The following is a 27,825-nucleotide window of genomic DNA, read 5'->3' as shown; positions in this document are numbered from 1 at the left end:
TGTGAACCAACATCAAGACTGCAAAGTGATGTTTTGTTTTTGCTTTATGTGTGAATAAACACAGAAGTTTTATTTAACCGCTTGCCGTCACACTAACGCCAAAAGGCGTCAGTGTGGCGGCTCTCAGGTCTCAGAGACGCCAATAGGCAACATCTCATGAGACCCGAGATTTCCTTTGAACGTGCGCTCACAGGATCGCGCAGTTCAGAAGTTAAACTACAGCCTGTCGGCAGCGATCATTGGCTGGCAGGCTTTAGATTTTTAAAAGATCCAATCAAAGAGGTATGTCAGACGCCATTTTGTAAATAGCGTGTGATATACCTGCTACCTGGTCCTCTGGTGGTTACTTTTTGCTTGGATCGACCACCAGAGGACACAGGCAGCTCTGTAAGTAGCACCAATCACCACACATACCCCCCTGTCACTTATTAACCCCTTATTAGCCCCTGATCACCCCATATAAACTCCCTGATCACTGCTAGGTAGTTAGCTACTTGCTAGGTAGTTAGCGCCCATTAGGGGTGGGCTATATAGACGATATAGGCGATATGCGATATAAATTTGTGCCACGATTTGGATTTTGAGCATATCGCCGGACCGCGATATGATCGCGCTCTCTGTGCGCACCATGTTCTCCTGAGCTGGCACAGAGTGGAGAAGGAGGGAGTCCCTCCCCACTGTGCGCGGCTGCCGCTGACCACCAATGACAAAAGAGGAGGGGAGGGACTGACAGTAAATCATTGAGTTTTCACGATCTCAGCGAGCGCGTGAAAACTCGAATCTGATGGTATATTCTAACCCCCAGGCGTTCCCATGGTGACAGGGACGCTTGCCTGGGGGTTAGAATATACAGGGCCACGCCGCTGACAGTAGAACATTTAAAAACTAATCAGGGTAATGTAACGCTACACCGGTAACAGCAGGCAGTGCGGGTGGGCGGCAATCACTCCCACTAGGCGGCACAGGCGAGTGATGTCAGTGAGTGAGCGCCGCCCCCCGCACTGCCTGCTGTTACCTGAGCTAAGACCTAGTAAGGTATACAGTAAAGAGATCACCAATTAATAAAGTTACGGATTAGTTTTTAAATGTATTCCTGTGAGCGTCGGAGGGGATCTGTGGATGGCACCGTTTAGGGGAGAGGGGAGGCATCTGTGGATGGCACCGTTTAGGGGAGGATCTGTGGATGGCACCGTTTAGGGGAGGATCTGTGGATGGCACCGTTTAGGGGAGGATCTGTGGATGGCACCGTTTAGGGGAGGATCTGTGGATGGCACCGTTTAGGGGAGGATCTGTGGATGGCACCGTTTAGGGGAGGATCTGTGGATGGCACCGTTTAGGGGAGGATCTGTGGATGGCACCGATTAGGGGAGGGAGGATCTGTGGATGGCACCGTTTAGGGGAGGGAGGATCTGTGGATGGCACCGTTTAGGGGAGGGAGGATCTGTGGATGGCACCGTTTAGGGGAGGGAGGATCTGTGGATGGCACCGTTTAGGGGAGGGAGGATCTGTGGATGGCACCGTTTAGGGGAGGGAGGATCTGTGGATGGCACCGTTTAGGGGAGGGAGGATCTGTGGATGGCACCGTTTAGGGGAGGGAGGATCTGTGGATGGCACCGTTTAGGGGAGGGAGGATCTGTGGATGGCACCGTTTAGGGGAGGGAGGATCTGTGGATGGCACCGTTTAGGGGAGGGAGGATCTGTGGATGGCACCGTTTAGGGGAGGGAGGATCTGTGGATGGCACCGTTAGGGGAGGGAGGATCTGTGGATGGCACCGTTTAGGGGAGGGAGGATCTGTGGATGGCACCGTTTAGGGAGGGGGGGGAATCTGTGGATGGCACCGTTTAGGGGAGGGAGGATCTGTGGATGGCACCGTTAGGGGAGGGGAGGATCTGTGGATGGCACCGTTTAGGGAGGGAGGATCTGTGGATGGCACCGTTTAGGGGAGGGAGGATCTGTGGATGGCACCGTTTAGGGGAGGGAGGATCTGTGGATGGCACCGTTTAGGGGAGGGAGGATCTGTGGATGGCACCGTTTAGGGGAGGGAGGATCTGTGGATGGCACCGTTTAGGGGAGGGAGGATCTGTGGATGGCACCGTTTAGGGGAGGGAGGATCTGTGGATGGCACCGTTTAGGGGAGGGAGGATCTGTGGATGGCACCGTTTAGGGGAGGGAGGATCTGTGGATGGCACCGTTTAGGGGAGGGAGGATCTGTGGATGGCACCGTTTAGGGGAGGGAGGATCTGTGGATGGCACCGTTTAGGGGAGGGAGGATCTGTGGATGGCACCGTTTAGGGGAGGGAGGATCTGTGGATGGCACCGTTTAGGGGAGGGAGGATCTGTGGATGGCACCGTTTAGGGGAGGGAGGATCTGTGGATGGCACCGTTTAGGGGAGGGAGGATCTGTGGATGGCACCGTTTAGGGGAGGGAGGATCTGTGGATGGCACCGTTTAGGGGAGGGAGGATCTGTGGATGGCACCGTTTAGGGGAGGGAGGATCTGTGGATGGCACCGTTTAGGGGAGGGAGGATCTGTGGATGGCACCGTTTAGGGGAGGGAGGATCTGTGGATGGCACCGTTTAGGGGAGGGAGGATCTGTGGATGGCACCGTTTAGGGGAGGAGGATCTGTGGATGGCACCCGTTTAGGGGAGGATCTGTGGAGGGCACCGTTTAGGGGAGGATCCTGTGTGATGGCAACCGGTTAGGGGAGGAGCTCTGTGGATGGCACCGTTTAAGGGAGGATCTGTGGATGGCACCGTTTAGGGGAGGATCGTGGATGGCACCGTTTAGGGGAGGATCTGTGGATGGCACCGTTTAGGGGAGGATCTGTGGAGGCACGTTTAGGGGAGGATCTGTGGATGGCACCGTTTAGGGGAGGATCTGTGGATGGCAACAGTTTAGGGAGGATCTGTGGATGGCACCGTTTAGGGGAGGATCTGTGGATGGCACCGTTTAGGGGAGGATCTGTGGATGGCACCGTTTAGGGGAGGATCTGTGGATGGCACCGTTTAGGGGAGGATCTGTGGATGGCACCGTTTAGGGGAGGATCTGTGGATGGCACCGTTTAGGGGAGGATCTGTGGATGGCACCGTTTAGGGGAGGATCTGTGGATGGCACCGTTTAGGGGAGGATCTGTGGATGGCACCGTTAGGGGAGGATCTGTGGATGGCACCGTTTAGGGGAGGATCTGTGGATGGCACCGTTTAGGGGAGGATCTGTGGATGGCACCGTTTAGGGGAGGATCTGTGGATGGCACCGTTTAGGGGAGGATCTGTGGATGGCACCGTTTAGGGGAGGATCTGTGGATGGCACCGTTTAGGGGAGGATCTGTGGATGGCACCGTTTAGGGGAGGATCTGTGGATGGCACCGTTTAGGGGAGGATCTGTGGATGGCACCGTTTAGGGGAGGATCTGTGGATGGCACCGTTTAGGGGAGGATCTGTGGATGGCACCGTTTAGGGGAGGATCTGTGGATGGCACCGTTTAGGGGAGGATCTGTGGATGGCACCGTTTAGGGGAGGATCTGTGGATGGCACCGTTTAGGGGAGGATCTGTGGATGGCACCGTTTAGGGGAGGATCTGTGGATGGCACCGTTTAGGGGAGGATCTGTGGATGGCACCGTTTAGGGGAGGATCTGTGGATGGCACCGTTTAGGGGAGGATCTGTGGATGGCACCGTTTAGGGGAGGATCTGTGGATGGCACCGTTTAGGGGAGGATCTGTGGATGGCACCGTTTAGGGGAGGATCTGTGGATGGCACCGTTTAGGGGAGGATCTGTGGATGGCACCGTTTAGGGGAGGATCTGTGGATGGCACCGTTTAGGGGAGGATCTGTGGATGGCACCGTTTAGGGGAGGATCTGTGGATGGCACCGTTTAGGGAGGATCTGTGGATGGCACCGTTTAGGGGAGGATCTGTGGATGGCACCGTTTAGGGGAGGATCTGTGGATGGCACCGTTTAGGGGAGGATCTGTGGATGGCACCGTTTAGGGAGGATCTGTGGATGGCACCGTTTAGGGGAGGATCTGTGGATGGCACCGTTTAGGGGAGGATCTGTGGATGGCACCGTTTAGGGGAGGATCTGTGGATGGCACCGTTTAGGGGAGGATCTGTGGATGGCACCGTTTAGGGGAGGATCTGTGGATGGCACCGTTTAGGGGAGGATCTGTGGATGGCACCGTTTAGGGGAGGATCTGTGGATGGCACCGTTTAGGGGAGGATCTGTGGATGGCACCGTTTAGGGGAGGATCTGTGGATGGCACCGTTTAGGGGAGGATCTGTGGATGGCACCGTTTAGGGGAGGATCTGTGGATGGCACCGTTTAGGGGAGGATCTGTGGATGGCACCGTTTAGGGGAGGGGGGGGATCTGTGGATGGCACCGTTTAGGGGAGGGGGGGGGGATCTGTGGATGGCACCGTTTAGGGGAGGGGGGGATCTGTGGATGGCACCGTTTAGGGGAGGGGGGGGATCTGTGGATGGCACCGTTTAGGGGAGGGGGGGATCTGTGGATGGCACCGTTTAGGGGAGGGGGGGGATCTGTGGATGGCACCGTTTAGGGGAGGGGGGGGGAATCTGTGGATGGCACCGTTTAGGGGAGGGGGGGGGGAATCTGTGGATGGCACCGTTTAGGGGAGGGGGGGGGGGATCTGTGGATGGCACCGTTTAGGGGAGGGGGGGGGATCTGTGGATGGCACCGTTTAGGGGAGGGGGGGGGGATCTGTGGATGGCACCGTTTAGGGGAGGGGACTCAGCTCCCCTGCTGCTGTGTGCACAAAGCACAGGGCAGCAGGGAGAGTGTAAAGTCCTATTCACCCTAATAGAGCTCTATTAGGGTGAATATGACAAGGGTTCTACGTTCTAGCCCTTAAGGAGGCTAATAGTTATTAAATAAAAAGTAAAAAAAATTAAAAATGTAAACACGCCCCCCCCAAATATAGAAAACAATATATCGCATATCGCACATGCTTAAAATTATATTGCAATATAGATTTTAGGCCATATCGCCCAACCCTAGCGCCCAGCCCACCGCGGTCACTGATTAGCGTCATCGCTGTCGCTAATCAGCACTAGTACTATATAGTATCTGTAAGTGATCAAGACTGATCGCAATCAGATCTATATAAAAGTACATTAGGGTCATCTGCATTTTGTCTGGTATTCTGTTGCGTACAGATGTCATCAAAGAAGACATTGATAGACTGGCGTAACCCACCCAGAAGGCGCCGCCGTATCCAGTGGCCCGTAAGTATAAAATCAACACTTGGACTTTTACTGTTTGATTCGTTGCATTAATCAGTATGTGCTCTTATTATAGATTTCTTCATCATCTTCTGCGGAGGGCTCTCCCGAAGTGGCTGCCGGGGCCAGCTCACCTGCTGCATCGCCAGCGTCCAGGGGAGGTGGACCAAGCCCGGACCGGGGCTGTCAAGAAGTAAGTGTATATATATATAGATTTCTTAAAAATTGGTTTAAGTACAGTCTTCTAAAAATTTTTTATTTGTATTAGCAATCTGCACCTAGAGCCGCCAGTGAGGATCCCCCAGTCGCCTCCAGAGTCCGCGGGAATGATCGTGGCGGTCGTAGACGTGTAAGTATTGAATTTAGTAGTTTTAGTTAGCATTTTGTATTAGGATTTACATTAAATTTTGTATTTCCTTTTTTTTCAGGGTTCCCTAGGCTCCACCAGGGAGGATGAGGAGTTCGGGGTTCCGAGCATCGATAACCTGCTCCTCATCCGACTGGTGGAGGCGCGTCCAGCGTTATGGGACCACGCCGACCGCCACCACGCCGATTATCGCCATACCCAGCGGCTCTGGAGGGACATCTCTGCAGAAGTTTTAGAGACCTGGGGGGATCTAGATGCGGCGGCTCAGGAGAAATATGGTAAGTAAAACAATATGCATTTTAATAAATTAAAATATTGTTGTTTTCCTTTCATCATGCTGATTTTAGTTTTTATTGTTTTTTTCCATAGTCAAACTGGTTATAACGCGTTGGCGATCTATCCGGGACCGCTTCAGGAGGGATTACAACAAGGAGGGTCAGGCCCCGAGTGGCTCCGGAGGAACCTCAGGGGCCACATACATCCATACGGCGGCCCTGGGGTTCCTACGAAAGGCTATGGCACCAAAAAGGTAAATATTTATAACAACTGTTTAAAAAATAAATTGTAAAGGGGCTGTCCGAGACAGTGGAGCGTTTGGCTCCCCTGTTTTGGACAGCCCCCCACAGTCAGATGGACAACTGTTCTCTCCGTCTGAGTGTAAGGGGCTGTCTGAGACAGCAGAGCGTTTGGCTCCCCTGTTTTGGACAGCCCCCCACAGTCAGATGGACAACTGTTCTCTCCGTCTGAGTGTAAGGGGCTGTCTGAGACAGCAGAGCGTTTGGCTCCCCTGTTTTGGACAGCCCCCCACAGTCAGATGGACAACTGTTCTCTCCGTCTGAGTGTAAGGGGCTGTCTGAGACAGCAGAGCGTTTGGCTCCCCTGTTTTGGCCAGCCCCCTATGCTATACGGTAGACATAGCATAGAACATGGATGTTTTATTTAAAGAACAATTCCTAACTTTCCTTTTTTTTTTCTACAGAAGTGCCAGCAGCACTCGGGAGCCTGACCAACCTCCTGAGGCGGAACCAGTACAGATCGCCAGCGCCAGCCCTCCTGTCCCTGATGCATCGGCTCAGGATAATCCGGGTCCCCTACCGGGTCCCTCCACTCAACAGAGGCTCTTAGGTTTCCGTCAAAATTTGAGAGCCCTGGTGAGCGGGCAGAGATCCGGTAGGCCAAGTCGAGCCGATTATGCGAACCTTGTAGAGGTGGTTTCCGACGCTCTAGAAGGTTTTGCCCGACATCAAATGGAGTTTGGTGCTGACTTGATTCGCCGCTGGGAAGGGGCGGAGTCGGCGTATCAACGCAGCCCAAACTACCATTATGGGCTAAACATGATCGGTTTGATGGACTCAATGACGCCCGAGCAGTTACATCAGTTTAAAATCATGGTAGAGAACGGGTCATGGGAAATCATGCACCGCCCCCAACCCCCACCCACACCCCCACCCCCATCCCACAACTACCCGCCATCCCACACCTACCCCCCATCCCACAGCAGTGGCCAGTACCGCCAACCTTTCCCTTCCCACCCCCCCCCCCCCCCCCGAGCATGTGTTTCCTTCTTCTTTTTCTTCTCCTGCCCCTTTTCCTCCTACTTCTTTTCAAACTCCCTCCACCTCTACACATGCTCGGGTCCCCTCCTCCTCAGACCCTTCCTTTCTCCACACCCCTCAATTACGCCCTGCATCCTTTCCTATGGCCCGTAGTTTAACCTCAGTGGCTCGCCAGGACAGGGGGGGGCTACCATTGCCAGCCCCAGCGCATCGAGTCCACGAGAGTCCACCTCCCCTCAAAGTTATGAACAGTTGTAAAAAAAAAAAATAGTTTATAATTTAAAAAAAATAAAAAAAATAAAAAAAATTATACTTTACTGCACTGTGTCTGTCTTTTTATTGTCCTGTACAGGGAACATTGGCACTCTAGCTGTGTTGAAATAAAAACTACCCTAGTCTCACTACTGTGCGTTTATTACAACACCCTTGGTAGTTTTTATATCAAAACAGCATAGTGCCAATGTCGTAAGATCCATTAAAACCTGACCATCAATAATGAGCTAAATTTTGGCTCTTTATTGATCGTAGAACCTATGATTGGCACATGAACAAGCAAATGCTTGTTCGTTGTTCAATCTTGTGCCCTTTCATATGAGCCCTTGTGGGAGTCACGGTCTGTCAGCATCATCAGGAATTCATAAATTGTGATTTTAACGTTTAATGATTTCCCGATGACGCTAATATAACTAGTGTGATTACCACAAGGGACACGCAAGGGACATAGAGTTTTTAAAGGGGTATTCACATAGACAATGGGGGGATTTCACTTGAATATGCCCCCATTGTCTGATAGGTGTGGGTAACATTGGTAGGACCCGCACCTATATTGAGAACGGAGCGGGGAGCACAGTTGCTGTAGGACACATTTCCCATGGTATGTCCACCGCCAAACGCTAATCCCCGCCTCAACTATAGAAATGGATGGAGGGCGGCAGCACAGTGCGACCTCATCTACTTTCTTAGCTTCGTTCTCAATATATGTGAGGGTACCAGCCGTGGGACGCGCGCCTATAAGACAATGTAGGTATATCCTTAAAGTGGTATGCCCCCATTGTATGAGATGAGAAAACCCCTTTAAGGCCTCTTGCACACGACTGTATGCCACAAGAGACATATGGTCCGTGAGCGGGCCATATGTCCCATAGTGGCATTGATCGTGCACACGAGAGTACACAGCATCATAGTATACAATCATCCTGTGCAAGTTGAGCTGCCCGCGGGGATATAGTCTTGCACTAATAGATCATATGAGTGCAGGACAATAGCCCAATTTGCGGCACAACATGGTCAGCATCATGATGCTCTGTACTCCTGTACGTACTATCAATGACGATCAGGGACATATGGCCCGCTAACGAACACTATACATCTTTAAGTGCATGTAGTCGTGCACAAGAAAGTCGGACCAGCTTTGGAACTTCAACAAGATAGCCATGGAGAAATATAGGAGCATTACAACCCTATAGATCTCAATACATGAAGATGGAACCTAGAGATGCTTTTCCTTTCAAAACGGATCCGCTAAACGGATGACAAAACGGAAACCAACGTGACAAACGGATCCGTAATACAGACGGATCCGTACAAACGGATCCGTCTGAATTGCTTCCGTTTGGCTCAGTTTAGTCAGTTTATTGACGGATCCGTTTGAAATGCCCTTCAAGCGGATCCGTGAAACGCTAGTGTGAAAGTAGCCTTAACCAGAGAAAGTTAAAAATACACTTTTTTTTAGAAAATTGCGGCCAATTCTGATTAAAATCGGAAAAACAAAAAATCTTAGCAGCAATCAAATACCACCAAAAGAAAGCTGTATTTGTGAGAAGAAAAGGAGGTAAAATTCATTTGGGTGCCAAGTTGCATGACCGAGCGATAAACCGTTAAAGTTGTGAAGTGCCGATTTGTAAAAAAAAGAGCCTGGTCACTAGGGGGGTATAAACCTGTGGTCCTTAAGTGGTTAAAGAACTGGTAATTTGCCTCTGTACTGCGTCCGCACACCATGTCTACCAGAGCGAATCCCCACAAACCGTAGCGCTGACCGCTGAATACATTTTGTCTTTCAACCAAAATAAGACTTTACCACATATAACTGCAGCACTGAACAAAAATTGTTTTTCTACCGAAATACGTCACTAAAGGTTTTACCACATATAAACTGCAAAAGTAAACGCTGAATATATTTAGTTTTTGTACTGAAATAATAACTGCAGAAGTGAAATGCGTATATATTTTTCTTTTTCCACAGATAGGCCACTAAAGGCTTTTCAACATGACACTTGCACCCCAATAACCAGAACAAATTGCTGGAATGCCAGAGCTGTTTAATGGCTATTTGGATCCCCAAATAATGTTTCCCTGCACTTTTAAATCGTATTTTTTTTTTTCACAATAAGGTTTTTCTAGCACTGTCCCTAGCGACTTCAGACGTCTCTCCCTGCACTAAGATGCTGTGAAAGGATTCCTCCCTATCGTTTCCCTGCAATTTGAATGTTTTCCTGCACTTATAAATCGCTTTTTTTTTTTCACAATGAGGTTTTCAGTATAACTCTAACGCTAACTATAACGCCACTAAGCAACGTACTTTTTTGAGGCTTATTTATTATTTATAAATTTTCAGTATAACTCTCCCTAGCACCTGCAACGTCTGTCCCTGCACTCAGAAGGCGGCAAAATGTCTGAATCCAAGATGGATGTGGGATAGGGCTGTGACATCACAGGGCTGGCTGGCTGCATGCATGGCATTATGGATTAGCCCGCCTATCCAGAGTTCTTTGCCCCATGTCCTCACACGTGTAGCCACCATTTTAGGAAAAATTGTGATTCATTACCATGAAGCACAAGGAAATTCGCATTTGTTGCGAATCAAATTTTTCCTGAAATTCAGATCCAATTCCACTTAGTCAACTTCGATTTACTCCTCTCTAAATCGCCATATTCTGACCCCCATAACAATTTTTATAGTTAGTTAAATCTACTGAGCTGTGTGCTGGACAATCTGTAGTTTTTATTTATACCATTTTGGAGTGTGTGTGTGTGTGTGTGACTTTTTGATCACATTTTACATTTGACATACATTTCTTTGAGTAAGAGAAGCGATGAAAAAAGGCAAATTGGCCATTTTTACCCTTTTTTTGTTACGCCGGTCGCCATATTGTAATGTAAGGGCATTTTCGGATGCGGTGATGCCCATGATATTTACATTTTTTTATTTATGTTTTTTTTCTACAGATTTAAACTTTTATATTTTTTTATATTTAACTTTTTTTAAACTTTCATGATTTAAGTATTTGAACCTACAAAATCCATTTTTTCTTTTTAAATTCTTACAAACATTCATGGATCTTTTAGACCCATTATTTGTACAGAATTGCTGACTTGCTGGCCAAAATAAGAATTGCTACTTCAATATTCTGGGTCTCTTCAGAGAGACCCAGGGTATTGAATTCAATTACTGGAATCCTCATTGGTTGCAGATGATACCGTAAGAAGCCTGGAAGCTTCTGGGAGCTTTTGGGTTTTTCACCCTTTAGATGCCGTAATCTCACTTGATAATGGCATCTAAAGGCTTTAATGACTGCGATCGGCATAATTGCGGGTCTCTGCTGTTTGAAACAGCAAGGACCCGCTGGCCATGAAGTCCGCTGCACGTGTGAGCGGGCGCCATGTTTGCCTATTGCTCCAGCACTGGTAGCAAAAGGGTTAAAAATGCACAGAAAACTCAAGCAGTGGTGATTTATGTGTGGTCCACGTTTATTTATGCTGTTTTCATGTCGATTTTCTGCATACAAATCTAAGATTGCTTGCACACGAATGCAGGTGAATGCACGTAAGATTCACATGCATTATTTCCATGCATATTTCTGCAGCACATCCACACCAAAATCCACAATTTCTAACAGCGGTTTTCTGTGTGGATTTGCCACAGTTCTCACTCTTCATTGGAAAAAGGGTAAGGCCCCTTTCACATGGGCGAGTATTCCGCGCGGATGCGATGCGCGAGTTGAATGCATTGCACCCGCACGGAATCCTGACCCATTCATTTCTATGGGGCTGTTCACATGAGCGGTGATTTTCAAGCATCACTTATGCGTTGCGTGAAAATCGCAGCATGCTTTATTTTGTGCATTTTTCACGTAACGTAGGCCCCATAGAAATGAATGAAAAATGTGTGAAAATTGCAAGCATCCGCAAGCAAGTGCGGATGCGGTGCGATTTTCATGCACGGTTGCTAGGAGACGATCAGGATGGAGACCCGATCATTATTATTTTCCATTATAAACATTGTTATAAGGGAAAATAATAGCATTCTGAATACAGAATGCATAGTAAAATAGCGCTGGAGGGGTTAAAAATAAAATAAAAATTTAATTCACCTTAATCCACTTGCTCGCGCAGGCCACATCTCCTTCTGTCTGTCTTCATCTTAGCTGCATGCAGTAACAGGACCTGTGGTGACGTCACTCCGGTAATCACATGGTCCATCACATGATCCATCACCATGGTAAAAGATCATGTGATGGATCATGTGATGACCGGAGTGACGTCACCACAGGTCCTGTTCCTACACAGCTAAGATGAAGACAGAAGGAGATGCCGGCTGCGTGATCAATTGGATTAAGGCGAGTTAAATTTTTAATTTTATTTTTTAACCCCTGCAGCGCTATTTTACTATGCATTCTGTATTCAGAATGCTATTATTTTCCCTTATAACCCTGTTATAACGGAAAATAATACAATCTACAGAACACCGATCCCAAGCATGAACTTCTGTGAAGAAGTTCGGGTTTGGGTACCAAACAGGCACGATTTTTCTCACGCGAGTGCAAAACGCATTACAATGTTTTGCACTCGCGCGGAAAAAAAAATAATTGCACGTGTTCCCGCAACGCCCGTGTGAAAGAGGCCTAAAAATCTGCAGCTAAAACTGAAAATATACCGCGATTGACAAGCTGCGCATTTGGAAATCCGTACAGGTCAATTTTTCGAAAAAACAACATGCATTTCGCAACATGTGCAGGTGGCCTAAGGATACATGCACACCTTACTGAATTGGTGTGGACATTTTATGCAGCAATTCCAAAAGAAACTGCTGAGAAATATGAAGCAGCAAATCCGTATTTCACCTATGGAAAAAAAATATAAAACGAATATTAACTTCCCGTTGCGCTTTCCTTGCTCTGTAGATCCCGACCTCCTGTGATGAGGTCTTATTTAGGTTAGGAAGTAGTTTTTTTAAATTGGGACTTTTGCTGCCTCACTTTGTCAAATCTACATTCAAAATGCATTCAGATTTGGTGCAGAAAATAGCCTCCCTATTGGAATCAATAGGGAATTTCTGCATCAAATCTGCTGCGGATCCACGGCAAATTGACATGCTGCAGATTTTAAAATTCACTCGCCAGTAAAATTTCTGCAACGTGGACATGAGATTTGGGAAAATCGCAAAGGATTGTACTGCTACTGTATTACACTTTAGATTTGCCGCTCAAAATTTGTGTGGCAAATCCACACATAATACGCAACTTGTGCATGTGGCCTCAAAGATAAACTGCAGGAGGATCATAATGAACCCTAAACGGCCTCTTTATAAATGATTTTATTTCAATTAGGAAGCTATAATCAGGAAAAGAGCAAAAAACTTTGGGGGAAATTAAATGATACTGTCTAAATACAAAACTGTCTTTGTTGCCCATAGCAACTAATCACAGCACAGCTTTCATTTCTTATGGCATTGTTAGAAAAATGAAAGCTGTGCTGTGATTGGTTGTTGTGGGCAACAAAGGAAGCTTCATAAATCTGCCCCTTTAAGACCCACATGCAAAATTGCACTGATATGATATTTTCACCGCTTCTATAGGCGGATATTATGGGTAGTTCGAGGCCGCACATTAATAATGCAGGCTGCTGTGATCTCTCTTTTATATTTACTGATTTACTAGAAGAATGTCCAGCAGAGCCTTGCCATTAGCCAGTTCGATACAATCGGCTAATTGCTCATCAGTTTTCATTCTGTCGTCTATGCCAGGGAAAATCAATGCACAAAAATCATTATAGCATTGTTTTCTACAAAGATCTTGGGCCGCCTCGCCAAAACCTGCAGTTATACGAAGTGGACGTGTGACCGGACACAATACAATCCGCAGGAACATCTGGATTTCGTGCATGGGTTCAAATTAGTTTGGCTTTTTTTCCCCATCTCTGGTCACCCACACTATACTTTTGAACATACCAACAAATGTACCGAATGTTCATTTTATAGTTTGGCCAGTGTGGAGAAGATCCTCTGCAGTGGGTATTTCAGGTTTTAAGCATATTTGGAGCATTTAAAGAGGACATTTCATATGTCCCGACACATCTGTTTAAATAGCTTCATGCGTTTCCCACATACTAACAATTCTGGAGCATCTATTATGGCTCTATGTTGTCCCATTCCTCTATAATTTCTACTAGAAGCTATAAATGAATTGCTAGCAGTCTGCAGTAAGGGTACAGAGGGCAGGTAACCAGTTTGGGGGGGGGGGGGGGGGGTGTACCTGCACAATCTGACTATGGCAGCACTGATTGGATAGAGTCAGTCTGTGCAGGTACACACCCCAACTGGTTACCTCCCCTCTGTACCCTTACTGCAGACTGCTAGCAATTCATTTATAGCTTCTAGTATAAATAATAAAGGAATGGCACAACATAGAGCCATAAGAATAGATGCTCCAGAATTGTTATTACATGGGAAACGCATGTAGCTATTAAAACAGACATGTCAGGAGCAGTGAAAGGTCCTCTTTAAGCCCCGCCCCCTGGATAAACCCCCCCAAACCTGCTGTAATGGCAACTTCTTGGTCCCACCCATTTTTAGACCAGGAGAAGCAGAATTTGCCAGGATTCTCTTTGAAGATTCTGGACAACCCTGGCAAATTTGGGACTGTGGGCTACTACGCACAAGGGCTTTTTTCTTTTTAAACCATAACATAAAAGGGGGATATTTCTCTTCCCCAATGCCACTTTTATGGCATAATAAAGTTGCATACACTTGGTTTCCAACTTTTTAAATGCCACTGTGCCTAAATCTAGGTTAATGTGGCATTTCTAAAACGCCCTCGCCACTTTCCAAGATGGCATAGCGAGCATCTGTCACGGACGTTCCCGTGGCAGATACCAGGAGATCGGAGAGACTGGCAACTCGTGGGTTAAATTGACAAGTTCACTGTGGATCTTATTGTGTCTGTTTTTGTGAATGCCACACCCCTTGGTTTATGTGTTGCTTGTTGGTAATTTACTTTTCCCATAAGTAGCAGCTTCTCACTCTTGGAGGTGCGGTTTATAGATTTTCTTCCCGCCTTCTAACTAGCTGGTCAGTTGTACTCTGTTGAGCTTGTGGAGTTGCCAGTTATCTACTTTCAGATACATCTGGTCTTTTCTTATTGTTTTGTGTTTGTTATAGTCCCTGTTGTTTGTATCTGGGCCCGAGACAGAGACTTCCATTCGTCCATCTGGGGAGGAATAGGTTGTCTCTGGTCCTAACCTCATTCCAGGGCCTTATAGGGATATAAGGGCCTAGGTATACAGCATATGAATATTCCTACGTTCAAGGTCTATTCATATTGATAGGTAGTTAGAGCCTGGATTAGGGTTGTTTAGGAGGTGACCTGTTCCTTCCCTAGTTTCCAGGCCCAGTTACTGTTCCCCTTCCCTCCTGTGTTTAGTGTGGAGTTTTTACCCCACACTGATCGTGACAGCATCCTTATAAATACCTTTTCAAATAGGTACCAGCAAATCCTGAGTATTTACTTTAATCATACCGGTTGGGAGTTCCAGAATCTACAACAGCAAGAATAGAGAGACAGACTTTTCTATTCTGGCCTGTAAAGATACCAGAAAACTTGCTGTACACCATAGGTTACTCTCACATCTGTGCACGGAGATCCAGCCACCCGATTCAGGAAAAATTGTGAGAATTGTCCAGAAACAAAACTACAATATGCAGTGGTTTATATCCGGTGGATTCTCTGCATTTTTCCCAGATCTCCATCCGGACCACATTATACTAAATAGCCTGCAGGCATTGCGGTTGCATTTGGCAGTGCCGGATCCGGAGAATCTGCTGGAATAGCCTGCCGAAATTGCTGCTTCAGATGTGAAAATAGCCTTAAAGCTATTGGGAACAGAGTGTTAGGGTTCAAGCGCACAGAGTCATGTGCTTGCAGTCTGGGTTTGTCCAAGTTATTTAAAAAAGTTATTTAAAAATTTGCCCCATACCCGTTACTGTTCATCACTGGCCTTACCAGTATACAGCAGGAGAATGCAGGCACTGCAGCCTTGTATACAAACAGTTGGAGAAGGACCAGAGCTGAGGAGCCAGACAGAGCTGATCAGGATCTGCTAAGTCCCAGCAGCTCAGCTCTGTCTTAGACACTCTGTGACCACAAGGAAGCGGCATAGCTGCTTTTTCTGTCCATTGCATAGCGCCCATTGACTGCTAAGCACCAAGCAAAGGAGAAGGCAGAAGCGGTAATAAACTGCTTCTGTCTTTTCCTCAGGGTCCCCGGCTGTCATGCCAAACGGGGGTCCAACCTGTTCCTGCTAAATTGCAGGCCCAGGAGGTTTAATTCCGCACAGTACATGTATGAATCTGATGATTCCGATTACAGCCCAGCACCAAGTTCCGTACATGTACAGCCCTTGGTTGCTATATGGTTTAACAGCAATACTTATTAATCTTTCCCTGTGATTCTAAAATGAATCTGATCTGAATACAAGAAGATGATATGAAAAGATTCCACAAGGTGACGGCAGTACAAAAAAAAAAAAACTATGAAGAAAAGCAGGGGACATTTAGTACTAAAAGTGGCTCCAATCAATGAGAGTATCAGTGTAATAAATGGAGCACAAAAGTTCACCCCAACCAGCTAATCAATGAAACCTTTAACCTCTACGATACAACATAATGACATCCATGATTAGTTTCTTCTAACATAGACTTCTTTATCTCCAAATGAAGCAAATCTAGACAAGCAGACTGGCTACAGATTTAATCTTGTGGCAACATGTACATTCATTTATCTTTTCATACTCTACATTTTTTTAATTGGATTTTCTTAATGCAATTATTTCTAATGTTTTTAGTCTGATTTATAATGTATGAACGATCACTTTGAAGACACACTGTACTTTTACACAATTTCATTTAATAGAGAATGGTATAACTAGCAAATTTCTAAATCGAGTCATTTAAAAAAATATGCATGCATCCACAAAAAAAAACAAAAAAAACAAAAAAAAAAAAAAAAAAAAAAAAAAAAAACACACACACACTGTAAAGTCACGGCCACTAGGGGGTCTCGTTTCCACCACATTTGCAGTTCACTGCCTGTTGTCAGGCAAGATCCGTCACTAGAGACACAGAAGATGGCTCACAGGAAGTGGAGGCGCTAGAGCTAGCTAAGATCCTGACAAAAGAACAGCTTCTATATTGCTTCTAAAATCTCCCCCTCCTTATCTGTTCTGTGAGCTCCAGAGCTAAAAACAAACATAGTGGGAAGTAAGGGAAAGACATTACAGCAGTACAGTTCTGGCAGATTCCACAGAAGGAAGACACCCCCCCTGCTTTTGAGAGAAATGCATCTAGTTGTGCAGCGGAAAAGGACAATTAGGCAAGCCCAAAAAAGACCTGCCCCTTCACAGTTCTGATTGTACAAAGAAGCACAGCCATTATGCAAACTTTTTTTGAAAACTCAGGTATGCTTTAAGTTATATTGATTTCTGGAAAAATAGCAATTTGACACTAACAGGGTGTCACAACACTGGATGGCCTAGATACATTCTCGCCTGCAATTGCTAAACAGAATTGTGGTTCAATAGCCTAAAAAAGCTAGGGAACAACCATAATGGTACTCTCAGAGGTAAACAATTGTATAAAGGTTTAAATGACTACTCTGGGCTACAGGTATGGATGGACCAGGCTCAAAATATGTCACAAATATCGAAGAAGGGGGTGGTCTTATCCCCAGCACCCTACCAATCAGCTGCTTCAGGCTGCCGTGGCACCACTGGCTATACTGTGTACAAAGCTGGAGGCAAACAGTACACTGTAGTGGCAATGCTGGGGTACTACAGCTTAGCTTCTGTTTATTTGTCTACAGGACCAAGACATTAAAAGTAATGGGAGCTCACTGACGCAGATGGTCTTTGAGAGAGCTCCATGCCAACTGCTCTAGGAAAAAATAAAAAGGCAATCTGACATGACTAGAGCCAAGAATACTTACTGTGGGCAGCAAGCTGATATGTCAACTCAGACTATGCCTGCCATCTTCCATTCCCTTTCCAAGTACAGGTGCATATCAGTAAATTAGAATATCATTGAAAAGTTCATTTAGTTCAGTAATTCAATTCATTACACACAGTGATCTATTCCAAGTGTTTATTTTAATGTTGACGATTATGGCTTACAGCTAATTAAAACCCAATTTTTTTTATCTAAAAACAATTTGAATATTATAAAAAGACCAATACAAATTTTAAAACGGAAACATTGACCTACTGAAACGTATGTACAATATATGTACTCAATACTTGGTCAGGGCTCCTTTTGCATGAATTACCACATTGCATGACTTAGAGGCGTTCAGCCTGTGGCACTGCCCAGGTTGCTTTGATGGTGGCCTTCAGCTGGTCTACATTGTTGGTGTCTCTCATCTTCCTTTTGACAGTACCCCGTAGATTCTCTATGAGGTTTAGATCAAGCGAGTTCGCTGGCAAATCAAGCACAGTGACATTTTTTATTTATTTATTTTACAGGTATTGGTACTTTTGGCAGTGTGGTCAGGTGCCAAGTGGTGCTGGAAAATGAAATCAGCCTCTCCATAAAGCTTGTCAGCAGAGGGAATCATGAAATCCTCTAAAATTTCCTGGTAGACGGCTGTGCTGACTTTGGACTTAATATAACACACTGGACCAACACCAGCAGATGACACGACTCCCCAAACCATTACTGACTGTGGGAACTTCACACTGCATCTCAAGCAACTTGGATTGTGTGCCTCTCCACGCTTCCTCCAGACTCTGGGACCTCGAGTTCCAAATGAAATGCAAAATTTACTTTTATCCAAAAACAGGACTTTGGACCACTGAGCAATAGTCCACTCCTTTTTCTCCTTAGCCCAGGTAAGACGCTTCTGACTTTATCTCTGTGTCATGAGTGGCTTGACACAAGGATGTGATAGTTGTAGCCATTTTCCTCAATACATCTGTGTATGGTAGCTCTTGAAACTCTGACTCCAGCCACAGTCCACTCCTTATGAAACCCCCAAATTCTTGAATGGCTTTTTCTTGACAATCCATTTAAAGGGCTTCTGTCACCCCACTAAACAGTTTTTTGTTTTGTTTACTTATAATCCCTATACTGCCATTTATGCATACATAATCTAATTAATCATTTCGGTTCAGTAGATTGTGTTAAAAAAGTGCTTTTAAAATATGCAAATTACCTTGCTACCAGCTAGTAGGGCGGCTACTTGCTGGTAGCAGCCGCATCCTCCGCTCCTAATGACGCCCCCTCCGCATGTTGATTGACAGGGCCAGTGAACGGGATCGTCCTCTGCTGGCCCTGTCTGCTATCAAGATCTCGCGCCTGCGCTGTAATGGTATTCAGTCGGCGCAGGCGCACTGAGGGGCGGCCAGCTTGCTCGGCCGCTCCATCCTCAATGCGCCTGCAGAAAGACAGTAAGCCTTGCTTAAAGAGAACCAGAGTAAAAAAAATGAAAATAATAAAAATCTGGTATCTGCACAGACGGATCCGCACCTATAATGCAAACACTTAGATCCGTTCACATTACCATGAACAAAAAATAAAAAAAAAATTTTTGTTCATGATAATGCAAACGGATCCGTTTTGACTTTACATTGAAAGTCAATGGGGGACGGATCTGTTTGAAAATTGAGCCATATTGTGTCAACTTCAAACGGATCCGTCCCTATTGACTTACATTGTAAGTCTGGACGGATCCGTTTGCCTCCGCACGGCCAGGCGGACACCCGAGCGCTGTCTGCCTGCTGAGCGGAGGACAGACTGGCGCCAGACTGATGCATTCTGAGCGGATCCGCATCCACTCAGAATGCATTAGGGCTGGACGGATCCGTTCGGGGCCGCTTGTGAGAGCCTTCAAACAGAACTCACAAGCGGAGCCCCGAACGCTAGTGTGAAAGTAGCTAAAGAATGGTGTGAAAAGGGAAAAACATCCAGTATGCGGCAGTCCTGTGGGCGAAAATGCCTTGTTGATGCTAGAGGTCAGAGAAGAATGGGCCGACTGATTCAAGCTGATAGAAGAGCAACGTTGACTGAAATAACCACTCGTTACAACCGAGGTATGCAGCAAAGCATTTGTGAAGCCACAACACGCACAACCTTGAGGCGGATGGGCTGCAACAGCAGAAGACCCCACCGGGTACCACTCATCTCCAATACAAATAGGAAAAAGAGGCTACAATTTGCACAAGCTCACCAAAATTGGACTGTTGAAGACTGGAAAAATGGTTTCTTGAACATGACAATGAGTTCACTGCAGTAATATGGCCCCCACAGTCACCAGATCTCAACCCAATAGAGCATCTTTGGGATGTGGTGGAACGGGAGCTTCGTGCCCTGGATGAGCATCCCTCAAATCTCCATCAACTGCAAGATGCTATCCTATCAATATGGGCCAACATTTCTAAAGAATGCTATCAGCACCTTGTTGAATCAATGCCACGTAGAATTAAGGCAAAAGGGGGCCCAACACCGTATTAGTATGGTGTTCCTAATAATTCTTTAGGTGAGTGTGTATATATATATATATATATATATATATATATATATATATATACACACACACACACATACACAGTACAGACCAAAAGTTTGGACACACCTTCTCATTCAAAGAGTTTTCTTTATTTTCATGACTATGAAAATTGTAGATTCACACTGAAGGCATCAAAACTATGAATTAACACATGTGGAATTATATACATAACAAAAAAGTGTGAAACAACTCAAAATATGTCATATTCTAGGTTCTTCAAAGTAGCCACCTTTTGCTTTGATTACTGCTTTGCACACTCTTGATGAGCTTCAAGAGGTAGTCACCTGAAATGGTCTTCCAATAGTCTTGAAGGAGTTCCCAGAGATGCTTAGCACTTGTTGGCCCTTTTGCCTTCACTCTGCGGTCCAGCTCACCCCAAACCATCTTGATTGGGTTCAGGTCCGGTGACTGTGGAGGCCAGGTCATCTGGCGCAGCACCCCATCACTCTCCTTCATAGTCAAATAGCCCTTACACAGCCTGGAGGTGTGTTTGGGGTCATTGTCCTGTTGAAAAATAAATGATGGTCCAACTAAACGCAAACCGGATGGAATAGCATGCCGCTGCAAGATGCTGTGGTAGCCATGCTGGTTCAGTATGCCTTCAATTTTCTTCTTCTTGTGCACCACCAGTGTGAATACTGGACTACTGATCTCACATTATGCTGTAGAATCTTTTAACCTGTTTGTGTTAACCCTGATATGGTAATACACTATTGCCCAATTCAGTTTTTTCTTATTTTTTTGTAGGACCTTTTGTGCTTTAAAACTGTGTGTTAGAATTAGGTGAGGTGATGACACCCAGAATGTTTTACCTGAAACAACTTGGACTCTCATTCTGCCTCACTAGATTGGGACTAGGGGATCAGGGTACCGCGGTGTGCGTTTCTCAGATGAGAATCTATTCTACACCACATCCTTTTTGTTTATACCATTTATGACTGGGTTTTCCAATATATACATGCTGAGCTCGAGTTGCATCTGCCTTTTAACTTTTTGGCCATGCATCCGTTTTCCCATATGATGATTATCATAAAGCTATTAGTGACTATTAAAAGAGGATAGGTCATTATTATCAGATTGGTGGGAGTTTGGCGCTCCTGTGAGTATAGCAGCCTTTTCCTAGGTCAGTGATATCAAGTTAGTCAGTCACATGGCCTAGGCACACCTGTCACATTCAAGTGAATGGTTCTGAGCTGCAATACCAAGCACAGCCGCTATGCAGTGTATGGCGCTGAGCTTGGTAAGCAGCGAGTAGGCCACAGTGTTCACCACAGCCTCTTCAAACAGCTGATCGGCAGCGGGGATAGGATCTGGAACCCCACAGAGGATAGGTCATCAATATCGAACTCACAGAAAACCACTTTAACCCGTACATTACTGGCTACTGTGTCCAAAATCCCGCCTGATCAGCTGCAGGCGTGAAAACACAGATGCCAGCGCATTAATCCTAGATGTGCCTCGGTCAGTGCTGACTGCGGCACATGCAATGTATGGGGAAGAGAGGGAGCTGCCTTCGGGTCCCCAGGCTGCTGTGACGGGGACCCGATGGCTTGGACGGCAGCCTGATGCCTTCCTAAGGCATCATGGCTGCCTTCCCTCTTAGCCTGTGAGATCCAGCCCCCTGGATCTCACAGGCAGGAAGGCTGTAAGTGTATTAGTGTAATACACTTACAGCCAATGCATTACAATACAGATGTATTGCAATGCATTGTAGAGGGGATCAAACCCCCAAAAGTTGAAGTCCCAGAGTGGGACAAAAAAAAAATAAAATTTTGTTTTACACACACACAAAAAAAGTAAAGTTTCAAGTGAAAAAACAAACAAAAGAAAACAAACTCCTTTTTAAAAAATAAATACAATTTTTTGTCCTAGTGGTCAGTTATTCTGGACATGTTAATGGGGACCATTTATAGACCAGAAAAATCTAAACCGCCAGAGCATGCAAGAATTCATAAAAATGACCATTAAAGCATACCTGAGTTTCTTTTAAAAAGTTGCATAAGGGCTGTGCTTCTTTGTACAATCGTAACTGTGAAGGAGCAGTTATGTTTGGGCTTTCCTACTATATTTTTTCGCCATATTATTTTGTGTTCCAGCTGCACAGCTAGATGTATTTCACTCAGAAGCAGCAGATATCTCCCTTCTGTCAGCACTGTACTGCTGTGACATCCTTCCTCTTACTTTCCACTATGTTTCTTTTCAGTTTTGGAGCACAGAACAGATAAGGAAGGATAAATCACACTTAGACACTCAGGAGGCCTCCTGTGATGTTCAGAAGCAGTGTAGAAGGAGTTGTTTTATCAGACTCAGGATTTCAGCTACCGCTGACACCCCCCCACTGCCTCTCAGCGATCTTCTAAATTACCAGGGACAAAACTTGCCCGAGAACTGGCAGTGGACTGCAACTTAGGTGGGAGAGAGACCCCTAGTGGCCATGACTTCGAAGCTTCTTATCAGATGGATGCAGGTATATTTTTTTAATGAAATAATTGAGAAATTTGCTAGTTACACCATTCTCTAGTAAATGAAATTGTGTGAAAGTACAGTGACTCTAAGTAGTAATGTGATCCATTTTGGCCATTCCGGGTTCTAAAATAAATAAATAAATAAATAAAAAAATACATGGTTCCTCTTTGATAACAAAGCACTTGAATGTGCCACCTAAAACCCAAACCAAATCTCACAGAAGCAGTCAGTCGCTCAATCTTTTGTACCCCTGGGCAAGAAGTGTGTGGAGGCTGATTTTCCCTTGATCCCTTACTTCATATTCTAAAAGCTTCATCTTTTTTATACTTCTTTCATAGTATGGAACTCAAGATAATGCATTCTAAAGGTAAACCACACCACAGCTTTGTAATGTACTGCACACTTACCTGTCGATGTGTATGCTGGCCGTATGGTACAGTACAATATTTTACAAAAGGAACTAATTGAATACTTAACTTTTTTATACCATTAATACATCTTCTGCCTAAAGACAAATAACCTTCAAGCTCTTGGTTACACTAGTGCCTACTAGATTAGTGTTTCGATGTGCCTCATTACTCCTGACACAGCTCTTCTACAAAGCTATCTGTCTGAAGAAAATATTATCTCTCGTTTTCTGTTCCTCTCTCTAACCTGACATAATAGGTAAGAACTATATCTGCATCTACAGGTCCTCTTACACAAGCCAAGCGAGAGGGCGGTGAATGGGAAAGAATGTTCCCATAAAAGTTTGGTGCCATCATTGCCTTCCTGTTATCTGCATTTACATGCGGCAATGATCTCTGCTGTATGGGGCTGAACGATCATTACAGATTGATTGTTTGCCAGCAACACATCCCTGTACAGGGTGATGTGCTGAGGATTTTGAGTGATGCACAGAAGATGTGATCGCTCGACAAATGATGGTGATCAGTGGCACATTTATAGGGACCAATTATTGGAAATGAGCATCCCCGAGAATTGTCCCAATCCTCAGCCCACGTCAGAGAGCCATAAAGCATACATTTATTACCAATTATTCAAACCCGTTTTCTAGAAAGATGATTTACAGGTAGATAAAGGGGTATTCCGGTTGTTAGGAGTTATCTCCTAGCCACAGGATAGGGGACAACTATTAGAACGGTGGGGGTCCTACCACTGGGGCCACCACCATCACGAGAACGCAGGCCCCTTATGCCCAACTGCCCCCTTGAAATGAACAGAGTGGACGATGGCGCTTGTGCATGGTCGCTCCTTTAATTTCCATGGGAGTTCTGGAGATAGCTAAGGACAGCACTCAACTATCTCCCGAATTCCCATAGAAATGAAGAGCGGCCGCACGCATGCCTGACCGGCTTCTTCACTCATCTCAGGGGGGCTGCACGGGGTAAGGGGCCCCCATTCCCGTGATGGTACCAGCGATAGGACCCCCAACAATGAATTAGTCATTTCCTATCCTGTGGCTAGGAGATGAGGTCTAACAACCGGAATACCCCTTTCAGAGGGTAATCCATTTCATGTCTCACAGTAAATTTAGCCATGGTGTAAAAACAAGTGTGAAAACCAACACATTACTGAGCTACAGCAGTTCAATACTTAATAAAAAGAAATACATACCAAGATGGCATCTTATCCTGATGTTGGTGGGACCATAGTGCTCTGTGATGACAGTCCCCGGAGTAAGCACAGATATACAAGCATTCCCAAACACATTGTTGCCAATGAAGGTACGGAGGCTTCCAAGCAAACGATACGTCCGTGGGCATTTCTTGCAATTGGCAGGAATACACACACCTTGGTTGACTAGATAAAAGGTATACCACTCCCCAGTAGGAGTACTATTTATTTTCCACCCTTGAGGCAAGTTGCAGTTTGAAAAGGCTTTGTAGATGACTTCAAATTCACTAAGAATGGCGGCAAAGTTCTGTTCTAGCAGTTCCACGTCATGCTTTTGAGCATCCCGTGAAAAATACGGCATGGTGGGTAAATCGGGAAGGAAGAAAACCTCTGGCTTTTGTATGGATGGCCTGTCGTTTAGATAACGACCTTGTTCACGGATGCCTTTGTGAATTCTGCCCATGCCGGACCAGGAGTACCTTTTAGCATATTCCTGCAGATTGTGATAGAGTTTTTGGTTCAGTCCATCATTATGCGTACAGCGTACACACTCACGTGAGTGGCAATAAGCAAACCCGTTCTGCAAGCCTTTGGCATCTGAACTCTGGATGAGCAAATTCACAGTGGCAAAGGGAGAACGGGGTTGGTCCTTGCCAACTCGGTAACAATACCATGCAAACAGGAGCAGGAGGCAGATAACGGTGGTTAGTGCGAAGGTATTGCAGTCACGCACAGCCTGGATGCAACCAGCAATCAGGTCACGAAGTCCTTTCAGCAAACAGGTCCAGTCAGTCAACCACTCTGTAGACATTTTTGTCCAGGTGCTGTCTGGTTTGTAAGACGATGCAATGCAACAAGGACTGGAAGTTCTAGGAGGGGCCCACACCATGCGGGTTAATATGGATGAATTGGTGAACAACACAACATGATCCTGCCTGTTCTCTTTAGACATCTAAGCAGAGTATTAGTAGCTACGATAGGTTTGGTGCTGACATTCAGAGGAGCATAGAAACATATGGGACCATACAGACTTCCGGGGTCTGGTTTTGTATAGGACGTAGCAATGGGTCATTACCGGCTTTACTCCTATCCACTGAGGAGAGGTCATTCTGAAGAGGGCCACCGGTTTTCTAGATCTGTTAGGAAGAACATAAAAACAGAAAGACACAAATAAAAATTTCAATTTGCCGTCAAACCGAAGACCTCTTGGTAAACACAGTGCCATAATGTTATCCATTGTATTACAAAGCCCTTTGTAAAGCTGGCCATAGATGCAATGATCATTGATTGGGAGCCAACGATGTTTATGGTTCTTAACTAATAATCATTATGTGAACTTTACTAATAAAAATTTTAACTAATGGAAATTGGTCAGAACACTTTTTCTTGGCTATTATAATCTGCTACAGTCATAGCTTCTCCTTTACTATTATTCAATGGACATGCACAAAACTAGAGGGCCAAGTAAACATTTTTTGTAGAATTTCCCAGTATATTTTTTGGATTTACTTCCTCATGGATTTCCAGATCTCTGCTCAATCATTCAATGGAACCTTTCTTGTTTAACTCCAGTGGATCAAAACCCAACATGTCATGTACTGACCCAATGACTTGACAACTGTAGCCCGTTCTGCACCTGTGCGTACATTATGTGACAATGGAAGTAGACAAGGAAGGTCCACAGTGAATGACTGCAAGCAGAGATCCAGAAAACCACAAGAAATGTAAAGCACAGATTTGTTCTTCCCCCTATATTGCAAAGACATCTTTACATCTATGGTGAACCAACTTTCAAATATTCAATAACCTCATAACATATAGGAAAAACAAAATCATGTAGTAAAACAGGCAGTCTAGCGAATAAAAATTTGTTTTGGTCAGGCTCACAATGGTGTAGAAGAAAAAAAAAAAAAAATACAAAAATATATTTAAATAATAAAAATAAATATATTTCCTACACGCCCAGAAGGATAAAGAGAAGCTGAGAGCAGCTGGGGGACCAGGGCAGCATCAAAACAGGGACAGAGGGAGATCAGGAGCGTGAATATATATATATATATATATATATATATATATATATATATATATATATATATATATATATATATATATATATATATATATATATATATTTCCTGTCTGCCGAGACTGGCACGCAGAGAAGAGAAATGGCAGGGCACTGGTGAGGAGAGTATGCCTTTTTTTGGACACCAATATGAGCCCTTTTTAAACATCGGGACACATTTATTAAGACTGGCGCTTTAAAGGGGTTGTCTCATCACAGACAATGGGGGCATATTGCTAGGATATGCCCCCATTGTCTTATAGGTGAGGGTCCCACCACTGGGACCTGCTACTATATCGGGAACGGAACCCCGCAAGGTGGTGGCTGGAGGACTCCGGTCTGGCCACCACCAAGCGCGCTCTCCACAGAAATGAATGGGAGCGCACCGTGCATGACCGGTCACTTCTATGGGCCCGATGGCAATAGCCGAGCCAGCGCTTTCGGTGGCCCCATAGAAAATGAATGGAGGGCGGCTGCACATGCGCAGTGAGCCCTCCAACACTTTTGGGGATCCGTTCTCGATATTGGTGCAGGTCCCGGCGGTTGGACGGTAAGTATAAGACAATGAGGGCATATCCTAGCGATATGCCCCCCATTTTCCCCATAGCTTGTGGACAATCCGCAGAAGTTATGAAGAGGCGCGGGCCTCTCCATAACTTTCACACATCCAGCGCCTGTTCTAAATGTAAGACAGCTTCTGTCCTAAAACAGGCGTAGAAAATGGTAAACGAGATGGGCCTGCTGGCCCGTCACCTTCCCCCGCCCACAATTTGAGACCTGGCGAAGTCGCAGATAGCGGGGCATCTAACCATTGCGCCACCATCTGTGCCTGAAATACGCCTAATTTTGGAGTATTTCAGTAGAATAAATGACCCCCATAATTTTTATTCACCGTACAATAAACATATGAAACATTTGAGCAATATCGGAATAGGAAGCGCAGTGCAAAGATTCAGTACTTCAAAGCAAATAATTCAAATTTCTGAAAAGTTGATTCATATGTTATAAAAGGCGTCTAATTATGTATCCTACAAAAATGCTGCAGGATGTATTAGGCCTGCCTTCTTAATTGTACAGTGGAGATTTATATTGAGATTACCATGCAAAACAAGCCTCCCAGGCATTTGTATGCATGGCAATTACCACACATTGCATTATTAACAAGCAATTGTTTAGCAGAAACTGACATCTATATCTCAAGTAGCACGCTGTAACCACCTCCAAACTGTGCCAGCATATACCCCAAAACAAGAACGGAATACAAACAGATAGACAAGCATGCAGCATTTTTTGGTGAAATTTTAATGAACGTCGCAATTTTCAAAAGTGGACTGAAAAGTTGACTGGGATTAGAGATTAGAACAGGTTTAGGTCTCATTTATCATGTGTGACTTTTTAAAAAGTCGCAAAAAGCCACATCTCCAACCCTGGAAACCCCCTCACGGACAGTGGCTCTAAACCACATTTCACTTGCACCAAATTTAATAAAACTGAGCCCCACTTCATAATCAAAGCCCAAAGAATGATTTAAAATGGACACAAAAAAACACTAACGATTATAAATTCCCTTCTATGTCCCTTATGTGAACATAAGCTGTATTACGCCTAAACTCAAGCTCAAAGTTGTCCAATCGTGCACCCACCACTGTCTAGGTCAGAAACCTTCAGCACTCTAGCTGTTGTGGA

General features: G+C 45.4%; 1 protein-coding gene across 2 annotated transcripts in view; it reads right to left on the bottom strand.

Annotated features, from left to right (window-relative positions):
• ASPHD2 (aspartate beta-hydroxylase domain containing 2) overlaps positions 1 to 27,825 on the bottom strand; it is an 85,331-nt gene that overhangs the window by 37,074 nt on the left and 20,432 nt on the right. For both annotated transcript variants that reach the window (XM_044275385.1, XM_044275384.1), the window contains exon 2: positions 24,075 to 25,210. In XM_044275385.1, the coding sequence (XP_044131320.1) occupies positions 24,075 to 25,026 (952 nt within the window). In that variant the 5' untranslated portion in view covers positions 25,027 to 25,210. The remainder of the gene's footprint in view (positions 1 to 24,074; positions 25,211 to 27,825) is intronic.

The sequence above is a fragment of the Bufo gargarizans genome, chromosome 1 (genome assembly GCF_014858855.1).
Source record: "Bufo gargarizans isolate SCDJY-AF-19 chromosome 1, ASM1485885v1, whole genome shotgun sequence".
NCBI lineage: Eukaryota > Metazoa > Chordata > Amphibia > Anura > Bufonidae > Bufo > Bufo gargarizans.
This window is presented reverse-complemented; position numbering and strand designations above follow the sequence as displayed.